Raw genomic sequence first — 27,527 nt, forward strand, 5'->3', positions numbered from 1 at the left:
GGACTTTGAGCCAAGCAGCTGTGGCTGGGAGTTGGAGAATCAAGTTTCTATCTTCAGGTAAGTGTTTGTGATTACCTGATTTGCTCTTTATGCATTATTGGGAGGGAGGATGGTGGGGATGGGGAGCCTGCTGTTTAGGAATTTTCCTGGGTGGATGAAGAGGTACCGTGGCAAAGGGGATTTTATATGCTTCTTGTCTAGTGGAGGCAGTGATTTCCAGCTAAGTTAGTGCCCAGGAAACAGCACCCAGGCTATTACTCAGTATTCTAGCACAGAAGAAGGGGTATGGAGAGAAACACCAGAACTGGCCCGTGCCGGAATCTCTGGCCAGCTTGGGCTCAGGAATCTGCGTCCTGTTTCCGGTTCTGCCACCTGCTGTCTGCGGAACTCCGGGCTCATCGTGTGACCTCTTTGAGCCTCGGTGTTTGCCTCTCATTGTCCTTTTGGGGGGAGTGATTCTGCACTGCCCACTTCACAGGGTGGGGTAACTCAGTGAGAAGACAGCCGTGGGAGTTCAGTGGAACCGAATAAATACAACGTTGGGTGTTGTCCCTAACTTGGAGGCAAATGGAGAGAAACTTGGGGGTTTGTCTGCTTTTTTGTCTGCCTTTGTCTGTTCCTCCAACAGTGTCACCAATATGCCTGGGCTCCCAATGAGATAAGAAGGGTAGGTGTGAGGGAGGTGCTATTTCTTTGGTCGGAAGACGCCACAGCCTATCTTCCTCTTTGACAAAATTCCTGATTTCAAGAGGGCTCTTCCTTGGCAGTAAAGTCTGCTCCTTCTGCCCTCATTTCCAAATGTGGGGGGCGGTGGAGCAAGAACTCTGCTTCAACCCTTCCGCTCAGGCCGGCCAGATACCCTTTCCTACCCAGAGGGGCCTTTGTCCTGTGGCCAAGCGTCTCCCTCTGGGGCTGCAGGCCTGTGAAGGGTTAAGCGAGCCACACCCTCAGCAGGAACAGCCTCGGACTTTGCGCTGCCTCGCCTGGCTGGACTGGCACGGGGAGCCCTGGCTGGAGGAGGCAGCACAGAGGAAGGTCGGCACCGTGGACGCCGGCTAGAGTGGGGCAGAATCTCTCCTTTTCCGACACCATGGACAGCTCCCACTAAGGAGGACGCCTCTGCACCCTGGGGGCCTGGGTCTCCTATGCCCCCTTCCTGTCACACTGGGATTTCATCTGCCATTCTCTGACGCTGAAGTTACGCCCTGCTTCCAGCGTGGGGTGAGTCCCGCCTTAACCAGTTCCTCTTTTCATATCTGAGGGTGCCCTATGTGGGGGCTTCTCCCCTGTGCCCCAGCCTCCAACCAATCTTATTCTCATTCCTTTCAAACCTAAATCCAAAGATGCCTTCTTCACTGCCCTGCTTCTGCTTCTTACCTTGCCTGCCGAGTTATTTAAAATCTTAACTTTTTCTCAAATGGAGAAAATGTGGGGTGATGATAGTATCTGCCTCCTGGAGATACTGTAAGCAGCAAATGAATGAGTATGTGCAAGGTCCTCAGAGCCTGCCCGGCCCATAGCATTTGCTACCTGATCGCTGCTGGCTGCTGTAATCGGTATTCTCACAGCTCCCTCGGTTGTGACTTTACAGGAAGTGACAAGCGCTCAATTTTCCTGGAGCTTTTTGGGGAACGCAGAGCGGAGGGAGAAGGCGGCCTGTGTTCCCTTTTTGCCCCACCGCCCTTCTGGCTTTCGGCCCTTCCCCCGCTCAGGTTCAGCGATGCGGGAGAGGAGGATGTGGCTGTTTCACTCCTGTTAGGGAGTGGCGCTGACCATTGTACTAATAGCTCTGTCCTGCACCCCGCCTACTCAGCCCCACAAGAAAGACTGAGGAGGGTTGGGTTTCCTCCTTAGGGAGCACCTGCCGTGTGCCTACCGTTTGGGGCCGAGCCTCTCCCACTCTGCTTTCCTTGCTGGTTCCCACCAGTTACTGAAAGGCTAGGTGTGTCCCTCTGGGGCAAAGTCCATGCCAGAAGCTTAAGGTCGTGGATGTAAATGCTGGAGATAGAGATTGAAAAACGGGGACAGACGAGGAGGCACATCCAAAGTTCCCGACCACTGCTTGCTTGTTGGGGAAAACAAATCTCATTTTCATTTTCTTTGGGGGCACTCCAGCCTTTAATGGGGGAGCTCCTGCCTCTGTCCTGGGGCTCATCACCTTGTCCAGGCCCCATTTAAAAAATGAATCTCACTGTAACAGTGAGAAGGGAGGGAAAACTTTGGAGCAATCCTGGAAATGAGTATGGGTGTGCCGGGTGAGGAAACAGGCTCTGTGAGAGGCAAGGAGTCAGGAGGGAGATGGGGCCCAGAGTCAGGGAACCTGGACTCGGGCCGGGGCCCCAGTGATGGAGGGAGGGGGCCTTGCTTCCCTTGCCTCCCCAGCCCTCCCCCCTGCAGCACAAGGATGCCCCCCCCCCCAACTGCCACCTACTGGGGTCCTTCTTTACCCTGGGGCTTGGAGGCAGGTGGTCCTGTCACACCCACCAACCCTAATTCAGGGAGCGGAGTCTCCCTCCCGCCCCGGCTTCCCTGCAATCTCCACAGTTAGCTTGGGCTGGTCTGGAGGCCTCTTCCAGCGGGCCAGGGGCTCTCGCCGGGGCCAGGACTAGGGGGAGGGGAAGGGTCTCTTAGGTCCTTCTGCCTTCCTCCCCTACATAGTTACTGGCCGCAAAAGCTGAGCAGACACCAGCAAACTGATCCCGACCAATAGCGCCTCTGGACATGACCCTTCTGGAAGGTTCTGTAGGGGTGGAGGACCTTGTGCTCCTGGAACCCCTGGAGCAGGAGTCTCTGATCAGGAACCTCCAGCTGCGCTATGAAAAGAAGGAGATTTATGTGAGTGCCCATGGGTGTCCCTGGCTGTGGATGTGTGGCCAGAGAGTCCCCAGGTCTTTCCCAGACCCATCCTGGCTCATCCATCATCTCCCCCAACTGCAGACCTACATTGGGAACGTGTTGGTCTCGGTGAATCCCTACCAACCACTGCCCATCTACGACCTGGAGTTTGTCGCCAAATACCGGGACTATAGCTTCTACGAGCTGAAGCCCCATATGTGAGTGGAGGCGCCGGGGGAAGGTGACAGGGCCCAGCTCGCCGTGACGAGGCAGCCTCATTTCCTCCATCCTTTCTCCCGAAGGAGGCTCTCCAGCTGCCCCTTCCTCCCTGGGCCCTTTGGAGGCCTCTTACTAGGCCAGCTGTTTGCCACGGTCTGGTCCGTGCGGGAGGGCGGATGAGTCTGGGGATCGCGTGAAAGACAGAGTCTTGAGCGGACCCCACACTAGTCATCACCCACTTCCTCCCTGCCAGCTATGCACTGGCAAGCATGGCCTACCAGTCGCTGAGGGACCAGGACCGAGACCAGTGTATCCTCATCACGGGCGAGAGTGGCGCTGGGAAGACGGGTGAGGCGCCGGGAGAGGGGCCGGGGACGCCATGGGGTCGCCGCTGGAACTGCCTCCTGTCTCTCTCCGAGACAGACCCAGGCCTGCCCCCAAGCCCTGAAGTTCCTTCCTGGGTTTCTCTGAATGGGGTGAGGTGCTGCAATGAGGGAGGTTAGGGGCAGCGGTGGGGATCCACGCGGGGCTTTCTCTTGCAGAGGCTAGTAAGCTAGTGATGTCTTACGTGGCGGCCGTCTGCGGGAAAGGGGAGCAGGTGAACTCAGTGAAGGAGCAACTGCTTCAGTCAAACCCCGTGCTGGAGGGTGAGGAGTCCGGCCTCTGTCCTCTGTCCTCCCCACCCCAACCCTCCCCACCATCCCCCGTGTTCCCGAGATCACTGTCCCCCCCACCATCCCCCGTGTTCCCGAGATCACTGTCCCCCCCACCATCCTCCATGTTCCCGAGATCACTGTCCCCCCCACCATCCCCCGTGTTCCCGAGATCACTGTCCCCCCCACCATCCCCCGTGTTCCCGAGATCACTGTCCCCCCCACCATCCTCCGTGTTCCCGAGATCACTGTCCCCCCCACCATCCCCCGTGTTCCCGAGATCACTGTCCCCCCCACCATCCCCCGTGTTCCCGAGATCACTGTCCCCCCCACCATCCCCCGTGTTCCCGAGATCACTGTCCCCCCCCACCATCCTCCGTGTTCCCGAGATCACTGTCCCCCCCACCATCCCCCGTGTTCCCGAGATCACTGTCCCCCCCACCATCCCCCGTGTTCCCGAGATCACTGTCCCCCCCACCATCCTCCGTGTTCCCGAGATCACTGTCCCCCCCACCATCCTCCATGTTCCCGAGATCACTGTCCCCCCCACCATCCCCCGTGTTCCCGAGATCACTGTCCCCCCCACCATCCCCCGTGTTCTCGAGATCACTGTCCCCCCCACCATCCTCCATGTTCCCGAGATCACTGTCCCCCCCACCATCCCCCGTGTTCCCGAGATCACTGTCCCCCCCACCATCCCCCGTGTTCCCGAGATCACTGTCCCCCCCACCATCCCCCGTGTTCCCGAGATCACTGCCCCCCCATCCCCCGTGTTCCCGAGATCACTGTCCCCCCCCACCATCCCCCGTGTTCCCGAGATCACTGTCCCCCCCACCATCCCCCGTGTTCCCGAGATCACTGTCCCCCCCACCATCCTCCGTGTTCCCGAGATCACTGTCCCCCCCACCATCCCCCGTGTTCCCGAGATCACTGCCCCCCCCCATCCCCCGTGTTCCCGAGATCACTGTCCCCCCCCACCATCCCCCGTGTTCCCGAGATCACTGTCCCCCCCCACCATCCCCCGTGTTCCCGAGATCACTGTCCCCCCCACCACCCTCTCTGTTCCTGAGATCACTGCCCCCCCCATCCCCCGTGTTCCCAAGATCACTGTCCTCCCCGCACCATCCCCCGTGTTCCCGAGATCACAGTTTGTGTTCAGCCTGAAAAATCTGAGACTGGCCTGATGGCTGGAGGACCGTCCCCCTTTCCTGTCCCTGGAGTCCTTCTTCTGCCCTCAGCCACCTCACTCCTTCTCCCCTCATCTCCACAGCTTTTGGCAACGCCAAGACCATTCGCAACAACAATTCCTCTCGATTTGTGAGTGAACATCTCCTTGGCCTGGGATGAGAGAGTGTGGGGTCTTGAGAGGGAGGAACATGGCCCAGATGCCTCCTGGACAGGGTGATGAGAAAAGGCGGAAGCCAAGTCTCTCTTTCTCTCTGCTCTCTGAAGGGAAAATACATGGATATTGAGTTTGACTTCAAGGGATCCCCCCTCGGTGGCGTCATCACGAACTGTACGTGCCTCCCGCCCCACTTACCCCCTCTCCCACATGCCCCATGGTGTCCCTTTCTGCTAATCTACCACTGCAGAAAGGAGGAAGGTTAGACTAACAGGCTTCCCAAGCGCTGGGAACACCAGGGATTAAGATGGAATTAGAGGGAAGTTGCGGTACGTCTCAGATCCTCAGAACATTATTTTCGAATTTTCTGTCAGATCTGCTTGAGAAATCCCGTGTGGTGAAGCAACTTGAAGGAGAAAGGAACTTCCACATCTTCTATCAGCTCCTGACGGGAGCAGACGCAGAGCTACTGAGTACGTGCCAGCCCCCGACATGCAGCAGAACATCCTCAGCCTCCATTCAAGCCCCAGAACCCTTGGGCCCCTCTGGATCCCTAAAGCCATCTTCCCTGGACTCTCAGGGCACTCCTGCCCTGATTCTCACCCGCCCGCTGTTGGGAGCAAATCCTTTGACTTCTGTGTTCTCTTCCGTTTCTGGGGTTTTAGTCCAGGAATAAGCCTGCTTACCCCTTCACCACTCTTACTTCTCTGAACTGCCTTGATTCCTTTTCCCCAATTCAGTTCAGTCACTCAGTAGTGCCTGACTCTTTGCCACCCCATGGACTGCAGCACGCCAGGCTTTCCTATCCTTCCTTCACCAACTCCCAGAGCTTGCTCAGACTCATGTCCATCAAGTCGGTGATGCCATTTAACCATCTCATTCTCTGTCATCCCCTTCTCCTCCTGCCTTCAATCTTTCCCAGCATCAGGGTCTTTTCTAGAGAATCAGTTCTTCACATCAGGTGGCCAAAGTATGGGAATTTCAGCTTCGGCATCAGTTCTTTCAAAGAATATGCAGGACTGATTTCCTTTAGGATTGACTGTTTTGATCTCTTTGCAGTCCAAGGTACTCTCAAGACTGTTCCCCAACACCGCAGTTCAAAAGCATCACTTCTTTGGTGCTCAGCTTTCTTTATAGTCCAACTCTCCCATCCATACATGACTACTGGAAAAACCATAGCTTTAACTAGATGGACATTTGTTGGCAAAGTAATGTCTCTGCTTTTTAATATACTGTCTAGGTTGGTCATAGCTTTTCTTCCAAGGAGCAAGCGTCTTTTAATTTCATGGCTACAGTCACCATTCACAGTGATTTTGCTGCTGCTGCTGTCACTTCAGTCGTGTCCGACTCTGTGTGACCCCATCCCTGGGATTCTCCAGGCAAGAACACTGGAGTGGGGTGCCATTGCCTTCTCTGTCACAGTGATTTTAGAGCCCCCCAAAATAAAGTCTCTCACTGTTTCCATTGTTTCCCCGTCTATTTGCCTTAAAGTGATTGGATTGGATGCCATGACCTTAGTTTTCTGAATGTTGAGTTTTAAGCCAACTTTCTCACTCACCTCTTTCACTTTCATCAAGAGGCTCTTTAGTTCTTCTTCACTTTCTGCCGTAAGGGTGGTGTCATCTGTGTTTCTGAGGTTATTGACATTTCTTCCGGCAATCTTGATTCCAGCTTGCACTTCATCCAGTCTGGCATAGCGTGTGATGTACTCTGCATATAAGTTAAATAAACAGGGTGACAATATACAGCTTTGACATACTCCTTTCCCGATTTGGAACCAGTCTGTTTTAATTGTTCTAACTGTTAGAACTGTTGCTTCTTGACCTGCATACAGATTTCTCAGGCGTCAGGTAAGGTGATCTGGTATTCCCATCACTTGAAGAATTTTCTGCAGTTTTGTTGTGATCCACTTAGTCAAAGGCTTTGGCTTAGAAAATAAAGCAGAAGTAGATGTTTTCCTGGAACTCTCTTGCTTTTTCGATGATCCAGCGGATGTTGGTAATTTGATCTCTGGTTCCTCAGCCTTTTCTAAAACCAGCTTGAACATCTGGAAGTTCATGGTTCACGTACTGTTGAAGCCTGGCTTGGAGAATTTTGGACGTTACTTTCCTAGTGTGTGAGATGAGTGCAATTGTGTGGTAGTTTGAATATTCTTTGGCATTGCCTTTGCAATCGGAATGAAAACTGACCTTTTCCAGTCCTGTGACCACTGCTGAGTTTTCCAAATTTGCTGGCATATTGAGTGCAGCACTTTCACAGTATCATCTTTTAGGATTTGAAATAGCTCAACTGGAATTCCATCACCTTCACTAGCTTTGTTCGTAGTGATGCTTCCTAAGGCCCACTTGACTTCACATTCCAGGATGTCTGGCTCTAGGTGGGTGATCACACCATCATGATTATCTGGGTCATGAAGATCTTTTTTTTTTTTTGTATAGTTCTTCTGTGTATTCTTCCTACCTCTTAATATCTTCTGCTTCTGTTAGGTCCATATCATTTCTGTCCTTTATTGTGCCCATCTTTGGAGGAAATGTTCCTTTGGTATCTCTAATTTTCTCAAAGAGATTATCTAGTCTTTCCCATTCCATTGTTTTCCTCTATTGCTTTGCATTGATCACTGAGGAAGGCTTTCTTATCCCTCCTTGCTATTCTTTGGAACTCTGCATTCAAATGGATATATCTTTCCTTTTCTCCTTTGCCTTTAGCTTCTCTTCTTTTCTCAGCTATTTGTAAGGCCTCCTCAGAAAAGCATTTTGCCTTTTTGCATTTCTTTTTCTTGGGGATGGTCTTGATCACTGCCTCCTGTACAATGTCATGAACCTCCATCCATAGTTCTTCAGGGATTCTGTCTATTAGATCTAATCCCTTGAATCTATTTGTCACTCCCACTGCGTAATCATAAGGGATTTGATTTAGGTTATATCTGAATGGTCTAGTGGTTTTCCTCATTTTCTTCAATGTAAGTCTGAATTTGGCAATAAGGAGTTCATGATCTGAGCCACAGTCAGCTCCCAGTCTTGTTTTTGCTGACTGTATAGAGCTTTTCCATCTTAGGCTGCAAAGAATATAATCATTCTGATTTCGGTGTTGACCATCTGGTGGTAGCCAAGTGTAGTCTTCTCTTGTGTTGTTGGAAGAGGGTGTTTGCTGTGACCAGTGTGTTCTCCTGGCAAAACTCTGTTAGCCTTTGCCCTGCTTCATTTTGTACTCCAAGGCCAAATTTGCCTGTTACTTCAGGTATCTCTTGACTTCCTACTTTTGCATTCCAGTTCCCTATAATGAAAAGAACATCTTTTTTGGGTGTTAGTTCTAGAAAGTCTTCATAGAACCATTCAACTTCAGGTTCTTCAGTGTTACTGGTTGGTGCATAGACTTGGATTACTGTGATATCAAATGGTTTGCCTTGGAAATGAACAGAGATCATTCTGTCGTTTTTGACATTGAACCCAAGAACTGCATTTCAGACTCTTTTGTTGACTATGAGGGCTACTCCATTTCTTCTAAGAGATTCTTGCCCACAGTAGTAGATACAATGGTCATCTGAATTCGCCCATTCCAGTCCGTTTTAGTTCACTGATTCATAAAATGTTGATGTTCACTCTTGCCATCTCCTGTTTGACCTTCTAATTTACCTTGATTCATGGACCTAACATTTCAGATTTCTATGCAATATTCTTCTTTATAGCATTGGACTTTACTTCTATCACCAGTCACATCAACAACTGGGTGTTGTTTTTGTTTTGGGTCCATCTCTTTATTCTTTCTGGAGTTATTTCTCTACTCTTCTTCAGTAGCATATTGGGCACCTACTGACCTGGGGAGTTCATCTTTCAGTTTCATATCTTTTCGCCTTTTCATACTGTTCATGGGGTTCTCAAAGCAAGAATGCTGAAGTGGCTTGCCATTTCCTTCTCCAGTGGACCACACTTTGTCAGAACTCACCCCATGACCCATCCTGGCTTCTTGGGTGGCGCTAGTGGTAAAGAACCCGCCTGCCAATGCAGGAGATGCAAAAGACACAGGTTCAGTCCCTGGGTCAGGAAGATTCCTCGGAGAAGGAAATGACAATCCACTCCAGTATTATTGCCTGGGAAATTGCATGCACAGAGGAGCCCAGCAGGCTATAATTCAAGGGGTCGCAGAGTCAGACATGATTTAGTGACTAATCTCCTCTTTTTCCCCAAGCAGGCTTCAAAAACAGAATACTTATTTCCATCTGCCATGCTTTTCTACCTTTAATTTAAGGGACTTTATCCACAGCTCAGCAGGAGATCGGACAGGATGTTACAAGTATTCAAGAACTTTCAATGAGCTCTAGTTGAAGTTGTTTTGGGTCTATATCTGTCTCACCCATGACTTTGTCCTTGGTTTTTTCTTCTTGGATAATTCTGTGGAGGTTCCATTCACTCATTCATCAAACACCTCTTGAACATCTGCTATGCTTGAACATCCTGCTAGCTTCTAAGGATACAGAGTTGAGTAAGACATGGACCTTGTCCTTGAAGAAGTCATCTTCTAGGGATGGCAGATGTGTGAGCAGACACGTCCCGGTGTAGTGTGGCTGTTGCCAGTACGCTGTGCAGTTGGCTACGGGGCGGAGTCATGGAGCACCACGCTTTGCCTTAGGGAGGAGACCATCTCAGCCTGGATGCTGGCTGGGCCTTACTGCAGGGTCTGATGGGACTTTAAGCCCTGCCAGAGTTTCCTCTCTAAATCCCACCTCTGGCCGTGGGCACTATGGATATCTGATGCCTAAGAACTTATGGCTTTGATTTCTGGTTATTCTGTGCTGGACTTGTGCCTGTCTCCTTTCACCCTCCTGGAGATCTCTATGGCTTAAGAGCCCCCACAGGCATCATCTTCCCTCCTGGCTTAATAGTCTTGATTGTATTCAATTTGTCTGAATCAGACACTGGAGTCTTGCTCTGGCTGATTCTCGCTCACTGATTTGAGTCCGGGTGGGGCCTCCCTTCCTGGTGTCATCCCAGGGCCTTTCTGACTCATTCTCCTTCCAGACGCCCCTCTTTAGCAGCCTCCTGTTTCAAAATTTGTGTCTCAGGGGAAGCTGCCATTAAACCCCACTTTGAGAGTCACTCTCTAATTCTCAGATCTTTTGAGTAACAGATAACTGATACCATTCAAGCTCTGTGATTAACTCCTTCCTTCCCATCTCCATGAATGGCTTTGTCCATTCCCTTGATTCATTTATTAAAAGAAAGTTCTTGCATGCCAGTCAGGCACGCAGAATATGAAGATGAAAAGCACAGCCCCAACATACAAGCTGTTCATTGGTAAGAGGAACAGGGAAAAAACCCAAAACCCAATCCCTGAGATGTGGTCTGGGGTAGGGATGCACCGTGTGGAACACAGGAGAGCCTTTTGGCTCTGCCCCAGCCTGGGGAAACCTTCCAAAAGGGGGTCTGGTGTGGGGAACATAGTGTCTGCAGCTTGGTCGGTGTTTTGGGAACAAATAATGAATGCCCAATCTGGGTGATGGGCCACGTGTGGAGGCCGGGGGTGGGTGGGAGGTAGGTGCTCACCCTTCTTCCCTTGCCTCGTTCCTCCCAGAACCACTGAGAACCAAGCGGCATGGCAGGTTTGCATTTCTGGGTTTATTGTTTGAGCCCTGAGGGCGGAGAAAAGAGTAGAAAGAGGCTTTTCTTTCATAAAAGTTGGGGGAAACCGCAAGGATTATGAAAACTCACTTCCCCGGTAGCTCAGCTGGTAAAGCTGCCTGCAATGCAGGAGACCCTGGTTCGATTCCTGGGTTGGGAAGATCCCCTGGAGAAGGGATAGGCTACCCACTCCAGTATTCTAGGGCTTCCCTTGTGGTTCAGCTGGTAAAGAATCTGCCTGCAATATGGGAGACCTGGGTTCGCTCCCTGGGTTGGGAAGATCCCCTGGAGAAGGGAAAGGCTACCCACTCCAGTACTCTGGCCTGGAGAATCCCATGGACGGTACAGTCCATGGAGTTGTGAAGAGTCGGACATGACTGAGTGACTTTCACTTTCAAACCCTAAATACAACTTTAAAAGTAGCCTGTAATCATAAGAATTAATGATCCCAACACAAAGAAGACACAGGGAGAAACTAAAACAAAGACGGCTCCTCTGAATAAATGAGTGAACCAACCCGGAGCAAGGGCCGTGAGCGTCAAGGTCGGAGGACTCAGAGAGCCCGGGTACTGACCCTTCCCCGATGCTGGTCCTTGCAGAGGCCCTGAAGCTTGAGCGGGACCCAGGTGGCTATGCCTTCCTGAACCCGGACACGTCCAGGGTGGATGGCATGGATGACGATGCCAACTTCAAGGTTCTCCAGGTGGGTACCCAGGATGGGCCATTCGGCCATGCCCTGAGTCCAGGCTCTGGCTTTGGGAAGGGAGGCAGGCTTTGGACTGGCCTGAAGTTCAGCTTCCGACTCTCCTTTCTTCCCTAGAGTGCGATGACTGTGATCGGCTTCTCCGAGGAGGAGATTCGGCAGGTGCTAGAGGTGGCAGCCCTGGTGCTGAAGCTGGGGAACGTGGAACTGGTCGACGAGTTCCAGGCCAATGGGGTACCAGCAAGTGGCATCCGTGATGGGAGAGGTCTGCACCCAACCAGCTCCCTGAATCTCCTACTGCAATTTCTGTTCTCCCACTGTCTTCAGCATAACAGACCTCACTCTGATTAAGTCTCCCTCTGCCCACTCAGGAGTTCCTCCCCAAACATGCTCATTCAGAACTCCCTGTGAGACATATTGGAATGAAGTGTGGATGTTCCATAGCCCTTGGTTCTGGGACTCTGTGAATTCTCAGTAGATTCTTTGCAAAAATGGGGACAATTACACTCATTTCAAGAGATTCTCATATTAAAGGAGATGATACATGCAAAGTGTCAAGATCTCCCTTCTGTCCTCCTCCTTCTCCCCAGATGTTCCTCCAAGGCCATATTCTGGATGGGCTGTAAGGACTTTCCCAGTAAGACTCGGGAACAGCAGGCCCCCAGCAGTTTCACGTATCAACCCTCCCTCCTCCTCTGGGAGCAAACCCTCTCTCAGGCCGTGTTTTATTTCCTCATCACTCCCAGGTGTTCAAGAAATTGGGGAATTGGTGGGTTTGAATTCAGTGGAACTAGAGAGAGCTTTGTGCTCAAGAACCGTGGAAACGGCCAGAGAAAAGGTGGTCACCGCACTGACCGTCACCCAGGTGAGGGGCTCTCGGGGGAGGCTGGGTTTGGAGTCTGTTCTGTGGCTCTTGCTGACCAGCAGCCTGCCCTCTAGGCTCAGTACGCCCGGGACGCCCTGGCCAAGAACATCTACAGCCGACTTTTCAACTGGCTAGTGAATCGCATCAACGAGAGTATCAAGGTGAGGGATTGCCCTCCTTCCTCAATGCTTTCCTCTGCCTGCCCCATGCCTTGGGTTTTGAGATGAACAGAGAAAGAATGATAGTGTGTTTTCTTTTATCTACTTATTTTTGATACTGTGTTGTTTTGGAAATACATCTTTTTTTTTTTTTTTTTTTTTAATTCAACTATCTGGATTCTCTATCAGCTGCCTGGTCTTTCAGCTGCACAAAGATTCTGAGCCTCAGTTTCCTGATTTGGGAAATGAGACACTAACATTTACGTGTTTCCCAGGATTTAGTGAGGATCACTAAATTTAGTGCTTCCCTGGTAGCTCAGTCGGTAAAGAATCTGCCTTCAGTGCAGGAGACCTGGGTTTGATCCCTGGGTTGGGAAGATCCCCTAGAGAAAGAAATGGCAACCCACTCCAGTATTCTTGCCTGGAAAATCCTATGGACAGAGGAGCCTAGTCAGACACAACTTAGCAACTAAACCATCCGTGATGATCAGATAAAATTGTGTATGTGATTACCATATAATCCAGGAATTCTACTCCTAGGTATATACCCAAGAGAATGGAAAACATGTCCACATAAAAGCCTGTGCATGAACGTTCATAGGGGCATTATTCACAATAGCCAAGAAGTGGACACAACCCAAATGCACATCATCTGATGAATGTAGTGTATCCATACAGTGGTATATTATTTGGCTATAAAAAGGCATGAGGTACTGATACAAGCTCAACATGGATGAACTTTGGAAACATGTTGAGTGAAAGAATCCAGACCCCAAAGGCTGCGTTTTATGTGACTCCATTTATATAAAATGTCCAGAATAGGCAAATCCAGAGGGATGGGGAGTAGGTCCATGGTTACCAGAGGAATAGGGAGTGACTGCCAATGGGTCCATGTACAGTATTTCATTTGGGGGTGACGAAAATACTCTGGAATTTAGTGGTGATGGTTGGACACTTTTTGAATATACTAAAAAAAAACACACAACCACATCACCGAATTGTGTACATTTACAGGGTAAATTTTATGGTGTACAAATTAGGCCAAAATAGAGCTATTGTTTAAAAATTACGTATGTGAAAGTGCCGCCAATTACTGGAAGGCAGCAGGGTAAACTAGGATTTGAATCTAGATTTGGGGAAATGCTTAACTCTTTTGGCAGTTTTTCGGTTTTGTTTTTTTTTTTTGGCTACACTGTGCAGCATATGGGATTTTAGTCCCTGCCGGCTCTCCCCTCCACCCTCCTGCCCTGAGCAGATACTGAACCTGCACGCCTTGCAGTGGAAGCGTGGAGTCTTAACCCCTGGACCAGGGAAGTCTCTTAGCTCTTTTGAAGTTTGATGTTTTTGTCTGTAGAAAGGGAATCATCACACCTTATAGGGATATACAGATTAATGAAACAAGATCTTAGGATTTTCTTGTAAAATGCTCTGCACATATAAGGGATGGTTATTTTCCTGAGATTTTCATGTTTTTCTACATTGTGCCATGGGAGCATTTTCCTGGAATCTATTTGCCTCTTCCCTTCCCTCCTTTCCTCCCTCTTGGCTGGTCCTTCAAGACCAGCTGGTCGTAGAGGAAGAGGGAGCATGAAATCACCCCAGTTCCTCTCCAGCATGGTCAAGTTCACTCAAGTGCTGTCTGCCCCCTCCTTCACTCCCATCCATCCAGAGGGGCCTGGCCACATGTGCAGAGGGCTGGTCCTCAGATGGATCTTTTCCTCCTCTCCAGGTGGGTACCGGGGAGAAGAGGAAGGTCATGGGGGTTCTGGACATCTATGGCTTTGAAATATTAGAGGTGAGAGAGCTCCAGCAGCCTCAGCACCCTGCTTCCTGGGCGTGAGGGGTGGCAAGCTCGAAGCGGGGTGTGGGAGAGGGGAGGCCAGGCTGAGATGGAGGAAGCGTTTTTGTGCTGAGCTGGTCTCTCTCTCTCCCTAACCTGTGTCCCCACCTCAGGATAATAGCTTTGAGCAATTTGTGATCAACTACTGCAACGAGAAGCTACAGCAGGTGTTCATAGAGATGACACTGAAAGAGGAGCAAGAAGAATATAAGAGAGAGGTAAATGAAGCCTTCCTGCTTGCCTTTCTCTCAGATGATGTAAGGCGTATGCCAGACCTTTTTCTCCTTTGTCACAATTTCCTCTCAATTGTCCCCAGATGGGAACAGTAAGGACAGAAAGTTTCCCTTGCACAGCTGAATATGCCAGCATTACCGAGAAGCCCTAACGCTCTGCTGTCCGCCCCCAGTTCCCCACCCTTCCACTCCAGGCCAGGCGAGGAAGGGGCAGATTGATGGAAGGGTGTGGGGGGCAGGTGGGAGCGGGAAAGCCTCCTGACAGAAGCGGAGCGACAGCTGTGCTTGGCCCAGGGCAGACTGAGAGCCAGATTTAGCAGGGGCATTTCTCCTGGCTTGCCACCCTACACATCGCTTTTGGTGCCCTTCTTTGACATCAGAATCCTTTGTCTCCTCCGGGCTGGACTCATGTTGCTGTCGTCTTTTGTAGCACCCAGACTTCCTCATCATAAGTGCCCCGTAGCTCAAAATTTCCACACTCCTTCCCCTGGTCCCCGTTTTTCTATGGCCAAGTGTTAGAAAAGCTAATTCACTCCAAAGTGTGAATGGCTGTGTCTCACTCATCAAAGCCTCCCAGGAATGTTCCTTGTGAACTCAGGGACCTGCCGTGGCAGCATTTCAGGCAATGTGGTTACAACTCAAAGGTTTTTAAAAAAATTTTGTATGTTTTGACTTTAAGAACTTATATTATCAAGTAGATAAATCATACCCATGCTTCCAGATTCAAAAAGCTTAAAAAGGTGTGTAAAGAAAAGTCTTCCTCCCACCCCCTTTAAGTTCTCCCTCCCCTCCAGAGGCGACTGAAGTCAGCCTCCTTCTGCAGAAAATCTGTAAATACATTTTCCCACGATATTTATTCAAGCGGCCACAAATACACCCCATTCTGCATCTTGCTGTCACCAGTCAACAAGAGACCTTTTTGTATCAGTTCATAAAGATGCTTCTCTACAGCTGCCTAGGATTGTAAGGATATCCTCATTCATATAACCAGTTGGGAGAGGTATTTGGTGGATGAAGTGGGAGGGCAACTTTACCTAATTCCACTCTGCATTCCCTAAAGACCTGTGAGGGAAGAAGAAGAGAAAGGCTTGTGTTCCCCAACCACACCTGGGAGTGGCCCGAACTGGGGAGGTGTGGCCCTTGGGTGGTCAGGGCCTGTCTGTAGGCCTGATGCCCAGCAAATTCTCTAAATGACTGATTCATGGTCTTTCGGTCCTCTGCTTCTATACCTTTCTTGCTTTTTAAGAAACAAATTATACAGCCCCGATGTATCACGTTGGTCAGTGGTTCTGAAAGTGTAGTCCTGAGCCAACAGCAGCAGTGGCCCCTGGGAACATATGAGAAAGACAAGTTCGCAGGCCCTGTCCCAGGCCTGCCGAATCAGAACCTGGGGCTGAGACCCAGAAGCCTGTGTTGTAACAAGCCCTCTCAGTGACTGCGGTGAACACTTCAGTTTGAGAATCACTGATGCAGGTCTTTGGAGATGTGTCAAATCAGCTTTGTTGTTTGATGATAAGCCTTTGGTTTACTTAAGTGCTTTTCTTCTATGGCTTGTTGCCAGAGTGGAATGGCAATTTGCTCTTCCACATACTCAAGGATCCCTTCCCCCTTCCACAGTGGGGTGGTTCCTATCCCAGTCTTCACCCACCACACTGCTCTTCCCTCCCAAACCTACAGCACCCCCAGGGCTCTCTACACTGCCTCACCCCCTCTCACCACCGCCCTGGGTCCTCCCAGACATCTGTCCACCCACGCCACAAATTCTCCATCAATCCTGGAGGGATGAGGATGTAACAGAAACCACACCAAGGACCCTCTGAACTACAGGGCTTTCTGATGGTCCTTGGTGGGGTGGATGAAAGGGGGCCTGGTTCTGGTGGGGTCTCTGAGGTCTCGTCTTGGATCTGCTACCTGTAATTTGTCATGTCTCCCCTTGCCAGGGCATACCGTGGGTGAAGGTGGACTACTTTGATAATGGCATTATCTGTAACCTCATTGAGCATGTAAGTTCTTCTCTTATCTCTGGGACCTCCCGCTCCAGACTGCTTGAACACCCTTCCCCTGTCTCTCTCTCCCCCTCCCACCCTACTTGATAAGGATGGTCAAGAAGGCAAAGGATGAGGGGGCAGGGGGGCGGCAGTGAGGTGTGGACATCTTGAAGGGCAAGGTCCAGGTTGGGCTGTTCTCGTTTCCCTGGCCAGAATCGGCAAGGCATCCTGGCCATGCTGGATGAGGAGTGCCTGCGGCCTGGGGTGGTCAGTGACTCCACCTTCCTGGCGAAGCTGAACCAGCTCTTCTCCAAGCACAGCCACTATGAGAGCAAAGTCACCCAGAACGCCCAGCACCAGTATGACCACAGCATGGGCCTCAGCTGCTTCCGCATCTGCCACTATGCAGGCAAGGTGATGTGATGGGCCTGCATGGTGAAGATGGGGGTCTGGGTGCGACTGAAGACCGTGGGGGAGGCACTGGGGGAGACGGGAGCCGGGAACACGTCACGGTGAGACCGGGAGCGCCAAGAGCTTGACAGACAGTGTGGCAGATGCGCCAAACCACGTGCTGTCCCCACACAGGTGACCTATAACGTCAACAGCTTCATCGACAAGAACAACGACCTGCTCTTCCGAGACTTGTCCCAGGCCATGTGGAAGGCCCGGCACCCACTCCTCCGGTACTTGTTTCCTGAAGGGGATCCAAAACAGGCATCTCTCAAACGCCCCCCAACTGCTGGGGCCCAGTTCAAGAGTTCCGTGACCACTCTCATGAAGAACCTGTATTCCAAGAACCCCAACTACATCAGGTGACATGCTGGGCACACAGGGGGACATGCTGCTTCTGTGACGACACGCACAGGGTCCAGGCCTGGTAGAACACGTCCACATGGGGAGGGACTCCCTGGAAGAAGGGTACCAGAAACCCTTTCCTCATGGGAAACAGAGCCCACGGAGCAGCTAAACGTCCCGTGATGGGGAGAGCAGTGTGGTCAGGTAGCAACCATGCTCTACTGAGCAAAACTGGGACGGCTGGTATACCTGCTTTCTCTGGAACTTTTCAGCTAAGGCGTGTGGGCTTCCAAGGTGGCCCTTGTGGTAAACTACCTGCCTGCCCATGCAGGAGATGCAAGAAATGCGGGTTCAATCCCTGGGTCAGGAAGATCCCCTGGAGAAGGGCATGGCAACCCACTCCAGTGTTCTTGCCTGGAGAATCCCATGGACAGAGGAGCCTGGCGGGCTACAGTCCATGGGGCTGCAATGAGTTGGACACGACTGAAGCCTCATAGAACAAACACAAGGCGGGCAGAGGCTAGGCTGGGCAACCCTGGCAAGGGTGAAGCTGCTGCTGCAGCCGGGACCTCGGCCTACCTCTCATCAGGTGCATAAAGCCCAACGAGCACCAGCAGCGAGGTCACTTCTCTTCTGGGCTGGTCAGTGCCCAGGCTCGGTACCTGGGGCTGCTGGAGAACGTGCGGGTGCGACGGGCAGGCTACGCCTACCGCCAGGCCTACGGGTCCTTCCTGGAAAGGTATCGATTGCTGAGCCGGAGCACGTGGCCTCGCTGGACTGGTGGAGACCAGTAAGATTCAGTGGGAGACTGGGGGGCAGGGAGGGGCGGTGCAAGGAACCTGTGGGGAGGAGCGCCTTCAGGCGGTGCCATGGGCACTGGAGTTTGGCGAATGGCTACTGGGGGACAGGAATTGAATGATGACTTTTCAGAGGCTCTGAAGTCTGTTGAGCCCTGAGCTCTTCTCACCTCTTAGAAGGGGGAGAGGAAAACTGGGAGAGCCCCGTCCCCTGGGATGCCCCTGGACAGCTTTCTTCACCTGACTTGGCAGGGAGGGGGTCGAGAAGGTCCTGGGGGAGCTGAGCATGTCCTCGGAGGAGCTGGCCTTTGGGAAGACAAAGATCTTCATCAAAAGCCCCAAGACCGTGAGTTGCAGGGGGCACTTGTGTTTGGTGGGGCTGGACGGTGGAAGGGTTGGAGAGCCCCCCTGAGTGAGAGGCTGGCTGAAGGGAGCTTCTAGAACCTGGAAGGGATAGTGGGTGAGGACGTCTTTCTGCAGAGGTTGTACCCCTGGGAACTGACCCCTTGAGGCCCCAGCCCGCCTGCCCTGGGCCCTGGAAGCTAGGTGTGCTTGCCTTGCTGGTCTGGGCACCTCTCCCTGAAGCAGGGCTCCTTGAGAGTCAGCGGTCTGAGTGTCCAAGTCCTAGCGCAGTGCCTGCTCAAGAGTTAGGGCTCATGGATATGTGGATAATTGAGTGAATGGATGCACAGATTAGGAAACTAAGAGGACAAAGGAATGATTGAATAAAACACTGGCTGGGAAGCCACTGGGGCCATGGGTTCCCCCTAAGCCAGCCTCTCTGTGCCCCCTGCACCCCTCCACAGCTTTTCTACTTGGAAGAGCAGAGGCGCCTTCGGCTCCAGCAGTTAGCCACGCTCATACAGAAGACATACCGAGGCTGGCGCTGCCGCACCCACTACCAGCTGATGCGCAAGAGTCAGATCGTCATATCCTCTTGGTTTCGGGGCAACATGGTACCAGTTACCCCTAACGTTCTATCCCCCTCACTCTGTTAGGAGAGCAGGAAGTAGAAAGGTGGCTCTGGAGGTGGAGTTTCTCTAACAGGCTCATTGTTTCTACAGCAAAAGAAACGCTACGGGAAGATGAAGGCATCAGCGTTGCTGATCCAGGCTTTTGTGAGAGGGTGGAAGGTAATGGGGAGGGGAGAGGGGTTTCATTCCCACACGTGGCTCCCTGTGCCGGCTGCTGCTGGGGTGGGGGGAAGAATGTGTGCGTGCCAAGTCACCGAGTCACGTTCGACTCTTTAAGACCCCATGGACTGTAGCCCACCAGGCTCCTCTGCCATGGGGATGCTCCGGGTGAGAATACTGAAGTGGGTTGCCATGCCCTTCTCGAGGGGATCTTCCCGACCCAGGGGCTGAAACCACAATGTTTACTGCATTGGCAGGCGCATTCGTTACCGCTAGTGCCACCTGGGAAGCCCAGGGGTAGCAGGGAGCAGGTCCTGCCCAAATTCAGGACACATCTCTGTGTGACCGCACGTGTTTCTGGGTCTGCTCCGTGTGTGTCCGGGAGTGTGGATGCACCTTGGGGAGATCTGAACACGTGCCTGGGTGTGCTTCTGACTTAGCTCTGCCTTCTGCGCTGAGTGTCCTCCCGGTTTAGCCCACTTGTCTGACTTCACTCTCTCCCTCCAGTTAGAGTCTCAGCTCTTTTCCGTACTCTGTTCTTTGCATGACTGAGGAGTAGTAGAACCTCTCCTCAGCCTGTCTTCTGTCTTCCAGGCGGGACTCACTATCCGCTCCTTTCTTGTTTGTCCCTGACAGGCCCGGAAGAATTATCGAAAGTACTTCCGCTCAGGGGCTGCCCTCATCTTGTCGAATTTCATCTACAAGAGCATGGTAAGTGTTGGGGGCTGAGGAAGGAAACGGCGTGGAGGAGGGAGGGACGGGGTGGGAAGAGGAAGTGTGTGGGGCTCAAGATGAGGTGATCTGAAGCTTTTCCCCAGGAGCCTCCTCTGTCCGTGAGGGGGCAGGGCTGTAGGAGGAGGGCCCCAGGGCTCAGGACCCAGGGGTAGAATCGGAGCACGTTTTGGCGTGAATGGTCGCTACAGCAACCTGCAGCGGGAAGGGGTCCCGGCACATCCACTGACGAGTCCATGGTGAACGGGCTGGAGAAGAGCCTGGGGCTGGGCGGTTAGTGAGCGTCAAAGAGTCTGAGCCTCATAGAAGAGCAGAGAGAGGACACACATAGGGTTAAGTAACCCCACCTCCCAAAACTCACTTTAGGGTTGAGGGGGTGATGGTGGAGGAATGGAACCTTCCTTCTATCTCTTCAGACACTGTAGCAGGCGAGGCTGGAAGTGAACCTCAGGAAAGATCTTGATTCAGGAAGACTCAGGTCGGGGTGAGCAGGAAGCAGTCAGGAGCAGGCCTGGAGGTTCAAACTGTGAACAGTTTCCAGCGAGAGGAAAATGGGGACAGAAAGGGGTGATTGCCAGAGACATGTCTCCGATAGCGAGGGTGCTTCTGAGAAGTGTTGGAGGGAAACCGGAGGCGGGAAGCAGGGCTTCCAGTGAGCCCTTGGGAAAGACCAGCGAGGGGAGCAGGCGGTTTTGGACGGAGGGCGGGAGCGACTCTGAACTGAGCTCGGCTGAGTTGACCGTTGACGGTTGTCAGGGCTCTGGCTGACTTTGCTCGCAGGGACGTGAGGCAGTCACTGGTGCTCCTCTCTGTCCCCTTGGCCGAGTTGAGGGACGGGGGCTCTGGGCGTCCTCCCCGCCTCCCCGAGTCTTCCCTGGGACCTCCACCCTCTCTCAGGGAGGCCCCGGCGTCTTCCTCCCGTGCCGGGCGCTCCGCAGGCTCCAGTGTGTCTGCCCGCCCAGAGGACGTGCTCGCCCGCTGCACACCGCGCCTGTACTGTGATTTTGCTCTTGTCTCCTGACTGACCTCTCGTCGACCTTCACGCTCACCCGCGAACTATCAGGCATCTGCAGAGTGTCACCCGGGAGCTGCTGGGTTTAAACCAGCATTTCCATAAATCAAACCCACCGTGGAAGTCTGCTCACGGGGGCCACTGGGCCCTGGTTGCCCCAGTGTTTCTGGCCAGGCCGTTACCTTGCCTTTACTATTACCTACTTAGCTGATGCTACTAATGCTAATACCTACTATTTTTTTTTTATCACTTAACTGTACGCTAAGCCCTTTAAAGCATTAACTTGAATAATTTCAACAACCCTATGAGGTAGGTCCTTACCTTTCCCCCATTTTATTCTATTTTTAATTAATTAATTTATTGAACTTTTTTTTAAAAAAGCACAAAATCCTTACATACTAAAATTGTACATATCAAGTATTGGTCCGATCTATATCAATCTATTTACAATTAAACAGCACCTGAAGATCCCCTGGAGAAGGGAGAGGCTACCCACTCCAGTGTTCTGACCTGGAGAATTCATGGACTATACAGTCCATGGGGTCACAAAGATTCCGAAACAACTGACCGACATTCACTTTCACTTGGTTTTCTCACCTAGGTTAGTTAAACATGCCCAGAGAATTTTTTATTCAAAGTGTGCATGCTAAGTCACTTCAGTAGTGTCCGACTCTTTGCAACCCTATGGACTGTAGCCCGCCAGGCTCCTCTGTCCACAGGATTCTCCAGGCAAGAATACTGGAGTGGGTTGCCATGCCCTCCTCCAGGGGATCTTCCTGACCCAGGGACTGAACCTGTATCTCTTATGTTTCCTGAACTGGCAGGTGAGTTCTTACCACTAGCGCCACCTGGGAAGCCCATTCAAAATATATGTTCCTTTAAAATAAACCCATTTTATTGTTAAAAACTAAGGCGCAGAGAGGGGGCTACCCTCGTAGCTCAATTAAGAAACTGCTTGCAATGCAGAAGATCTGGGTTCGATCCCTGGGCTGGGGAGATCCCCTGGAGACGGAAATGGCTACCCACTCCAGTCTTCTTGCCTGGAGAATCCCATGGACAGAGGAGCCTGGCAGGTCACAGTCCATGGCGTTGCAAGAGTTCAACGTGACTTAGTGACTAAATGACGAAGGCCCTGAGAGGTTGAATAACTTGTAGGCATTTCACAGCTGGTATGCGGTAAGAGCTGGAATATCAACTGTTTGACTCTAGTTAACCACCACCTGTACCTGTTCCCCTCTCCTTCCTCCCTCCCATCCCCACCACAGACAAAGAGACCCAGGCATCCGTGACTCTGGCTAGACCTGGGGGCAGAAGAGACACACAGGGAAAAGTGGAACTTTCTAGGTCTAAGAAAATGAAAAGAGAAGCCTCAGAAGCTCCCCACCAATTGGTATATGGAGGATTATAGGAGATGCTTAGGAATGTTTATTGAATTAAATCAAAGCAGGCCAAGGACTGGAACTTCAGGGTAATTAGACTAAGCCCACTAGATCTGGGTAGTGGAAGGTACAAAGAGCTCGGATGGTTCCAAGTTATAGCAATATTGCTATTTTATAACTATTTTATATAGCAATATTGCTATTTTATAACTATTTTATATAGCAATATTACTCGGCCTTTTTCTATTTTTGTGTTTTACCCTAATGTCTCAATAGAAAGCTTTCATAAAAATTCCAAAAATTTGAAAGTGTTCAAGATCAAGTCATTTTCTATACCTTTAATAATTCTGTCCCATAAACAAACAAGGTGTTAGGTACTCCCTGGGATCTAAAGACTTAAGAGTCCTGGTTCTAGATTGGGGGAGACTAAACAGTCAGATGCCATGGATGAAACTTGATTGGATCCTGGATCAGGAAAAATAAAAGCAAAGTCAAAGAGAATACTTATAGAGTTTATAAAGGACATGAGAAGAGATTTGCATATGCATTGCTGTTGGGTGAGTGTATTTAATTAATGTTAATATCCTAAGGTATGGTGATGGACTTATAATTGTGTAGGAAAATATTCTGGTTCTTGGACAATGTGTGCTTAAGTTTCAGGGGGAAATGTCTTGATAACTGTGACCTACTTTAGGATGCTATAGTAGCCAAGATTTGTACATTTGTGTGTATTTATATATTTATATGTATTTGAATATAAGTGTGTGTTAGAGTGCAACGGTAGGGTAAGGTACTATCAGGAGGTGAATTTAGGTAAGAAGTATATATTATTCAGATGCTCACTGTAATCTTTTTTCAAGTTTCATGCAAATTAAAAATTTTTCAAGATAAGAAAGTAAATTGTATTACATTTAAAAAATTAAACAAATTAAAATGTAAAATCTTAAGGCAGATTATGTCACTCTTCTAAAACCAACTAATGGTGTTCTGTTTCACGCCATGTAAAAGCCAGATTCACTATCACAGCCTACAAGGCCCTTTATGATCTGTCTTTGGCCAACCGATTTTCTGATCTCTCCTCTCACTCAGCTTAGGCCAGTCGCACTGGCTTTCCTTCTGGGTCTGGAATATGCCACCTCTCATCCCTGTCTCAGGCCTGCTTTTTTTGTACCATAGCGCACAGAATTCTTTAATGTTGTGCTCTGTGTTTATTCGCTTGTGGGCTGTCTCCTCCAGTCCCAGTAGGACATAAATTCAGGGAGAAGAGGCTGTTGACGGCCGTGTTCCATAGAACAGTGTCCGCACAGAGCAGATCCTCAATGATGTTGAATGGTGAAAACAGCCGGGACCTGGGATCCTGGCTCCCACAGGCTTGCCCTATACAAGAGGGGGAAGATTGCCGTGCAAATAACAGGACTACAAAAACCAGAAGCACAGACAAAGTGCTGAGGGACCTCAAAGGAGAGACACCCTGGCCCAGGGAATCTGGGACGGCCTCGAGCTCCGTCTCAAAGGATAAGTAGAGTCTGGGTTGGCAGAGTTGAGCTGAGAGCAGCATTAGCTAAGGCAGAGAGCGGTAATCACGGGCTGGGCAGAGGGCAGGGCAAGGAGTCCAGTCTGGTTCGTGTGCTGGGGTAACACAGGGGATCCCATGACGTGAGGTTGCACTATAAGTAAGGACTTTGAACAGTGTCCTGGCGGCAATGCGACCAGGACTCTGCCAGGTTGCAGGGCTGGGCTTGACTGAGCAGAGGAGGGAAGATGTGGTTCGCGTCCAGCAGCTAACAGCGGGGCAGCCACCTGTGGACGGTTAAGAGTCTTGGGAACAGGAAACTGCAGGAGCAAGACATTAAGGCCAGGTTTCGTATTGGCTCCTCCTACCTCACTACAATGGCTGGACGGTCTCTGCTTGGGTCTAACCCACCTCTCCCTTCCATCTGCCGTTCATGCGGCTCCCGCTCAGCCTCAGGCCCACGTTCACGCTGAAAAGACGGGCAGTGGGCTCGCTTCCACCTCCTCAGCCCCGCTCGTTGCTCCGGCCTGTGGTGGCCTTCCTCGTGGAAGGGGCAGGATCTGGGTGCAAGTTTGCCCGTCAGGAGGTCTTCTCGTCATCCCACTCCCAACCCCCTTGCTCCCAACCCAGGTACAGAGATTCCTACTGGGGCTGAAGAACGACCTGCCTTCTCCCAGCATCTTGGACAAAAAGTGGCCGTCTGCCCCTTACAAGTGCTTCAGCACAGCCAACCATGAGCTCCAGAGGCTCTTCCACCAGTGGAAGGTGAGTGGGGCCTGGGCAGCTCTCCTGGCGCCCGGGCAATTCCTCTCTCCTTTGCCTTTTTTCTCTTCTCCTTCCTCTGATTTTCCTCTTCTGCCTCCCTCTTCCACTCAAACATTTTTTTTGTTGTTGTTTATGGTGGTAACACATAAAATTTACCACTTTAACCAATAAAAAAATTCTTTTGGTCACACCCCACAGCATGTGGGATCTTAGTTTCCTGACCAGGGATCCAACCAGGGCCTCCTGCATTGGAAGGTGGAGTCAACGACTGGACCACGGGGAAGTCCCCATTTGAACCGTTTTAAAATACACGGTTCAGCGGCCTTAAGGACACTCACACTGTTGTGTGACCATGACCACCGTCCATCTCCATACTTTTTTTCATCATCTCAGACTGAAACTCTGTACGCATTAAGAAAAACCCTCTGCTCCTCCGTCCCCTAGCCCCTGGAGCCAAAGTCTACTCTTTGTCTCTATGAATTTGACTATTCCAGGCACTTCATATACGTGAAATCCTACCACGTTTGTCCTCTCGTCTGGCTTATTTCACTTAGCACAGAGTTCTCTTCAGGAGTACTTTTGCGCTCCTGTCTGGGACTACGCCTTAGGCTGTGCGCTGGGTGCACTGCCCTCCTGGGGCTTGAGTGTGATGGTCTCCATTCCCGCCCCGGCCCCCCACAGTTCCCGCCTCCCTGGGGCTCCTCCAGCCCTCCGCAAAGTGTCTGCTCCCTGTCCTTTCACCTCCGTCTCTTTCCAGCCCCTGCCCGGCTCCTTTCTCATCTCAGTGTTCTCCCCACCTCACACCCCAGCCCTGCCCTCTTCCTCTGTGACCTTCGCTCCTTCCCCTCCCCCGTCACAGTGCAAGAAATTCCGGGATCAGCTGTCCCCGAAGCAGGTAGAGGTCCTGAGGGAGAAGCTCTGTGCCAGCGAGCTGTTCAAGGGCAAAAAGGCTTCATACGCCCAGAGGTGAGGCCCTCCGAGACCCTGCGCCACTTCCTCAAGAGCAAAGAGAAGCTTCCCCAGGAAGAAACACGCTGGAGTCCTCAAACTTCAGCATGCATTGGAGTCACCCCGTGGGCTGGATAACAGCCAGATGGCTGCGTGCCCTCCTCAGAGTTTCCGATTTAGGAGGTCTAGGGCGGGGCCAAGAATTTGCCTTTCTAACCGGGTTCTAGGGGATGCTGATATTGGCCCTGGACCATGTCTAAGAACCACTGAGGCAGAGGATACAGTGGAGGATGGGGGATGGAGACGGGAGGACTGGGATGGGAACTCCGTGGGGGAGGTGCAGAGACCTTGGGGTCAGAGGTCAGGACCTCGTCTCCCCTGTGCACTTCCTGTGTGTCCTCAGTGTCCCTACTCCGTTTCACGGTGACTACGTCGGGCTGCAAAGAAACCCCAAGCTGCAGAAGCTGAAGGGTGGGGCAGAAGGGCCTATTCTGATGGCTGAGACTGTGATGAAGGTCAATCGTGGCAACGGCAAGGTGAAGTCCCATACCCTAACCCCCCTCACCCCCTCAGCCTGATCCAGAGCCCTGGCGGGTAGCCGGAAGGGTGAGGACTAATCGTCACCTTCCCTCACCCTTTCTTCTTCTGTCCCTAGACTTCCTCGCGAATCCTCCTCCTGACCAAGGGGCATGTGATCATCACAGACACCAAGAATCCCCAGGCCAAGACTGCCATCCCACTAAGCAGTTTGGCCGGGGTGTCGGTCACCAGCTTCCAGGATGGGCTTTTTAGCTTGCATCTGAGCGAGGTATCAGAGCCGGGTGGGGGCAGAGCCCAGCCTGGAGAAGGCGGTGGACACTACAGGGCCAGGCTGAGCTGGAGGCGAGGGGGACCCGACATCTCCCTCTGGGCCTTTGATATCTCCCAGGCTGCTCCCAGGAGGAAAAATGAATCCCTTCCCTGCTATTTTCTCCCCTCCCTAAGATCTCCTCGGTGGGCGCCAAGGGGGACTTCCTGCTGGTCAGTGAGCACGTGATTGAGCTGCTGACCAAGATATACCGGGCTACGCTGGATGCCACGCAGACACGGCTTCCAGTCACCGTGACTGAGGAGTAAGGCCCTGAGCCGGGGGCGAGGGATGGCTTGGGGCAGACGACCAAGCTGGTGGTCACTGTGACCCGGAAAATCTGTCCTGTCAGAAGGCAAAGCGTACTGTGTCAGGCCAGGGCCACCCGAGGTTCCTGTGGCCTTGAGTCTTCTGGCTCCGGGGCCAGTGGGTAGGAGGGGGGAGCTACTGTGAAAATACAGGAGTGGGGTGGGGGGACAGGGGCGCTAGCTCTGCCTTTCTGTCTGTGCCCCGTCCAGGTTCGCAGTAAAGTCCAAGGAGGGCAGCTTGACAGTCAAGGTCGCCCAGGGCCCTGGGGGTGGCGGGACCGGCAAGCTGAGCTGCAAGAAGAAGGGGAGTCGTTGCCTGGAGGTGACTGTACAGTGAGGACGCGAGGCAGTTTCTCCTTCCTGGACCGGCGCCGGCCCCTCCCGTACCCGCCCGCCTTTGTGGGGGGATCTCGAGTCTGAACCCCCTGATCGGCTGTGGGGGCGGAGACTGAAGAACCCTTGAAGAGGACCTAGCTTCTCCCAAACCTTCCCAGAACTCTCTCCAAAGTCAGCTTCCTCCCACCCTCGGCCTCTTTGCCCACTAATAATGTGACAAGAGACTTTGCGAACGTTCTATCACGTGGGTGGGTCCCTGCTCCGTCCTTTCTCCGGCTTGTGCTTAGACCCTCCGGCCCCTCCCTTTCCTCTACTGGGGCTCCTTGGAGCCAGATAATGCAGACAATAAGAACGAAAAAGAAGGAAAATTGTCTCTGGGCTCCTTGACCGGCTGAGCTCTGGCGGGGTCTGGAGAGACTGGGATGGGGGCGGGGCAGTCCGGGATGGGGCTCAGGTCGCAGGTGGCCAATGAGCTGATTCATTAAATGTGTCCCTGGAGGGAAGACGTGAG

At 51.8% G+C, this 27,527-nt stretch overlaps 1 protein-coding gene across 4 annotated transcripts; it reads left to right on the forward strand.

The window, feature by feature from the left end:
* Positions 1-27,527, forward strand: MYO1A (myosin IA). Of its 4 annotated transcripts, none has more exons than XM_043889609.1 (29): positions 1-57; positions 952-1,221; positions 2,659-2,835; positions 2,938-3,053; positions 3,308-3,402; positions 3,597-3,701; positions 4,978-5,024; positions 5,160-5,223; positions 5,424-5,522; positions 11,264-11,367; positions 11,485-11,632; positions 12,114-12,232; positions 12,307-12,393; positions 14,120-14,185; positions 14,344-14,448; positions 16,404-16,466; positions 16,665-16,865; positions 17,037-17,263; positions 17,836-18,036; positions 18,296-18,389; positions 18,850-18,999; positions 19,108-19,176; positions 19,813-19,887; positions 24,443-24,577; positions 25,437-25,543; positions 25,929-26,061; positions 26,181-26,333; positions 26,510-26,637; positions 26,891-27,527. In XM_043889609.1, exons 3-29 carry the CDS (start codon positions 2,722-2,724, stop codon positions 27,015-27,017), a joined length of 3,132 nt encoding a protein of 1,043 aa, XP_043745544.1. In that variant the 5' UTR covers positions 1-57; positions 952-1,221; positions 2,659-2,721; the 3' UTR covers positions 27,018-27,527. The 4 variants fall into 4 exon arrangements, with proteins under 4 accessions (XP_043745544.1, XP_043745558.1, XP_043745564.1 ...); XM_043889623.1 differs by having other exon boundaries at positions 25,971-26,061; XM_043889618.1 differs by having other exon boundaries at positions 15-57; positions 955-1,221.

Source organism: Cervus elaphus, chromosome 3 (assembly GCF_910594005.1).
Source record: "Cervus elaphus chromosome 3, mCerEla1.1, whole genome shotgun sequence".
Taxonomy (NCBI): domain Eukaryota; kingdom Metazoa; phylum Chordata; class Mammalia; order Artiodactyla; family Cervidae; genus Cervus; species Cervus elaphus.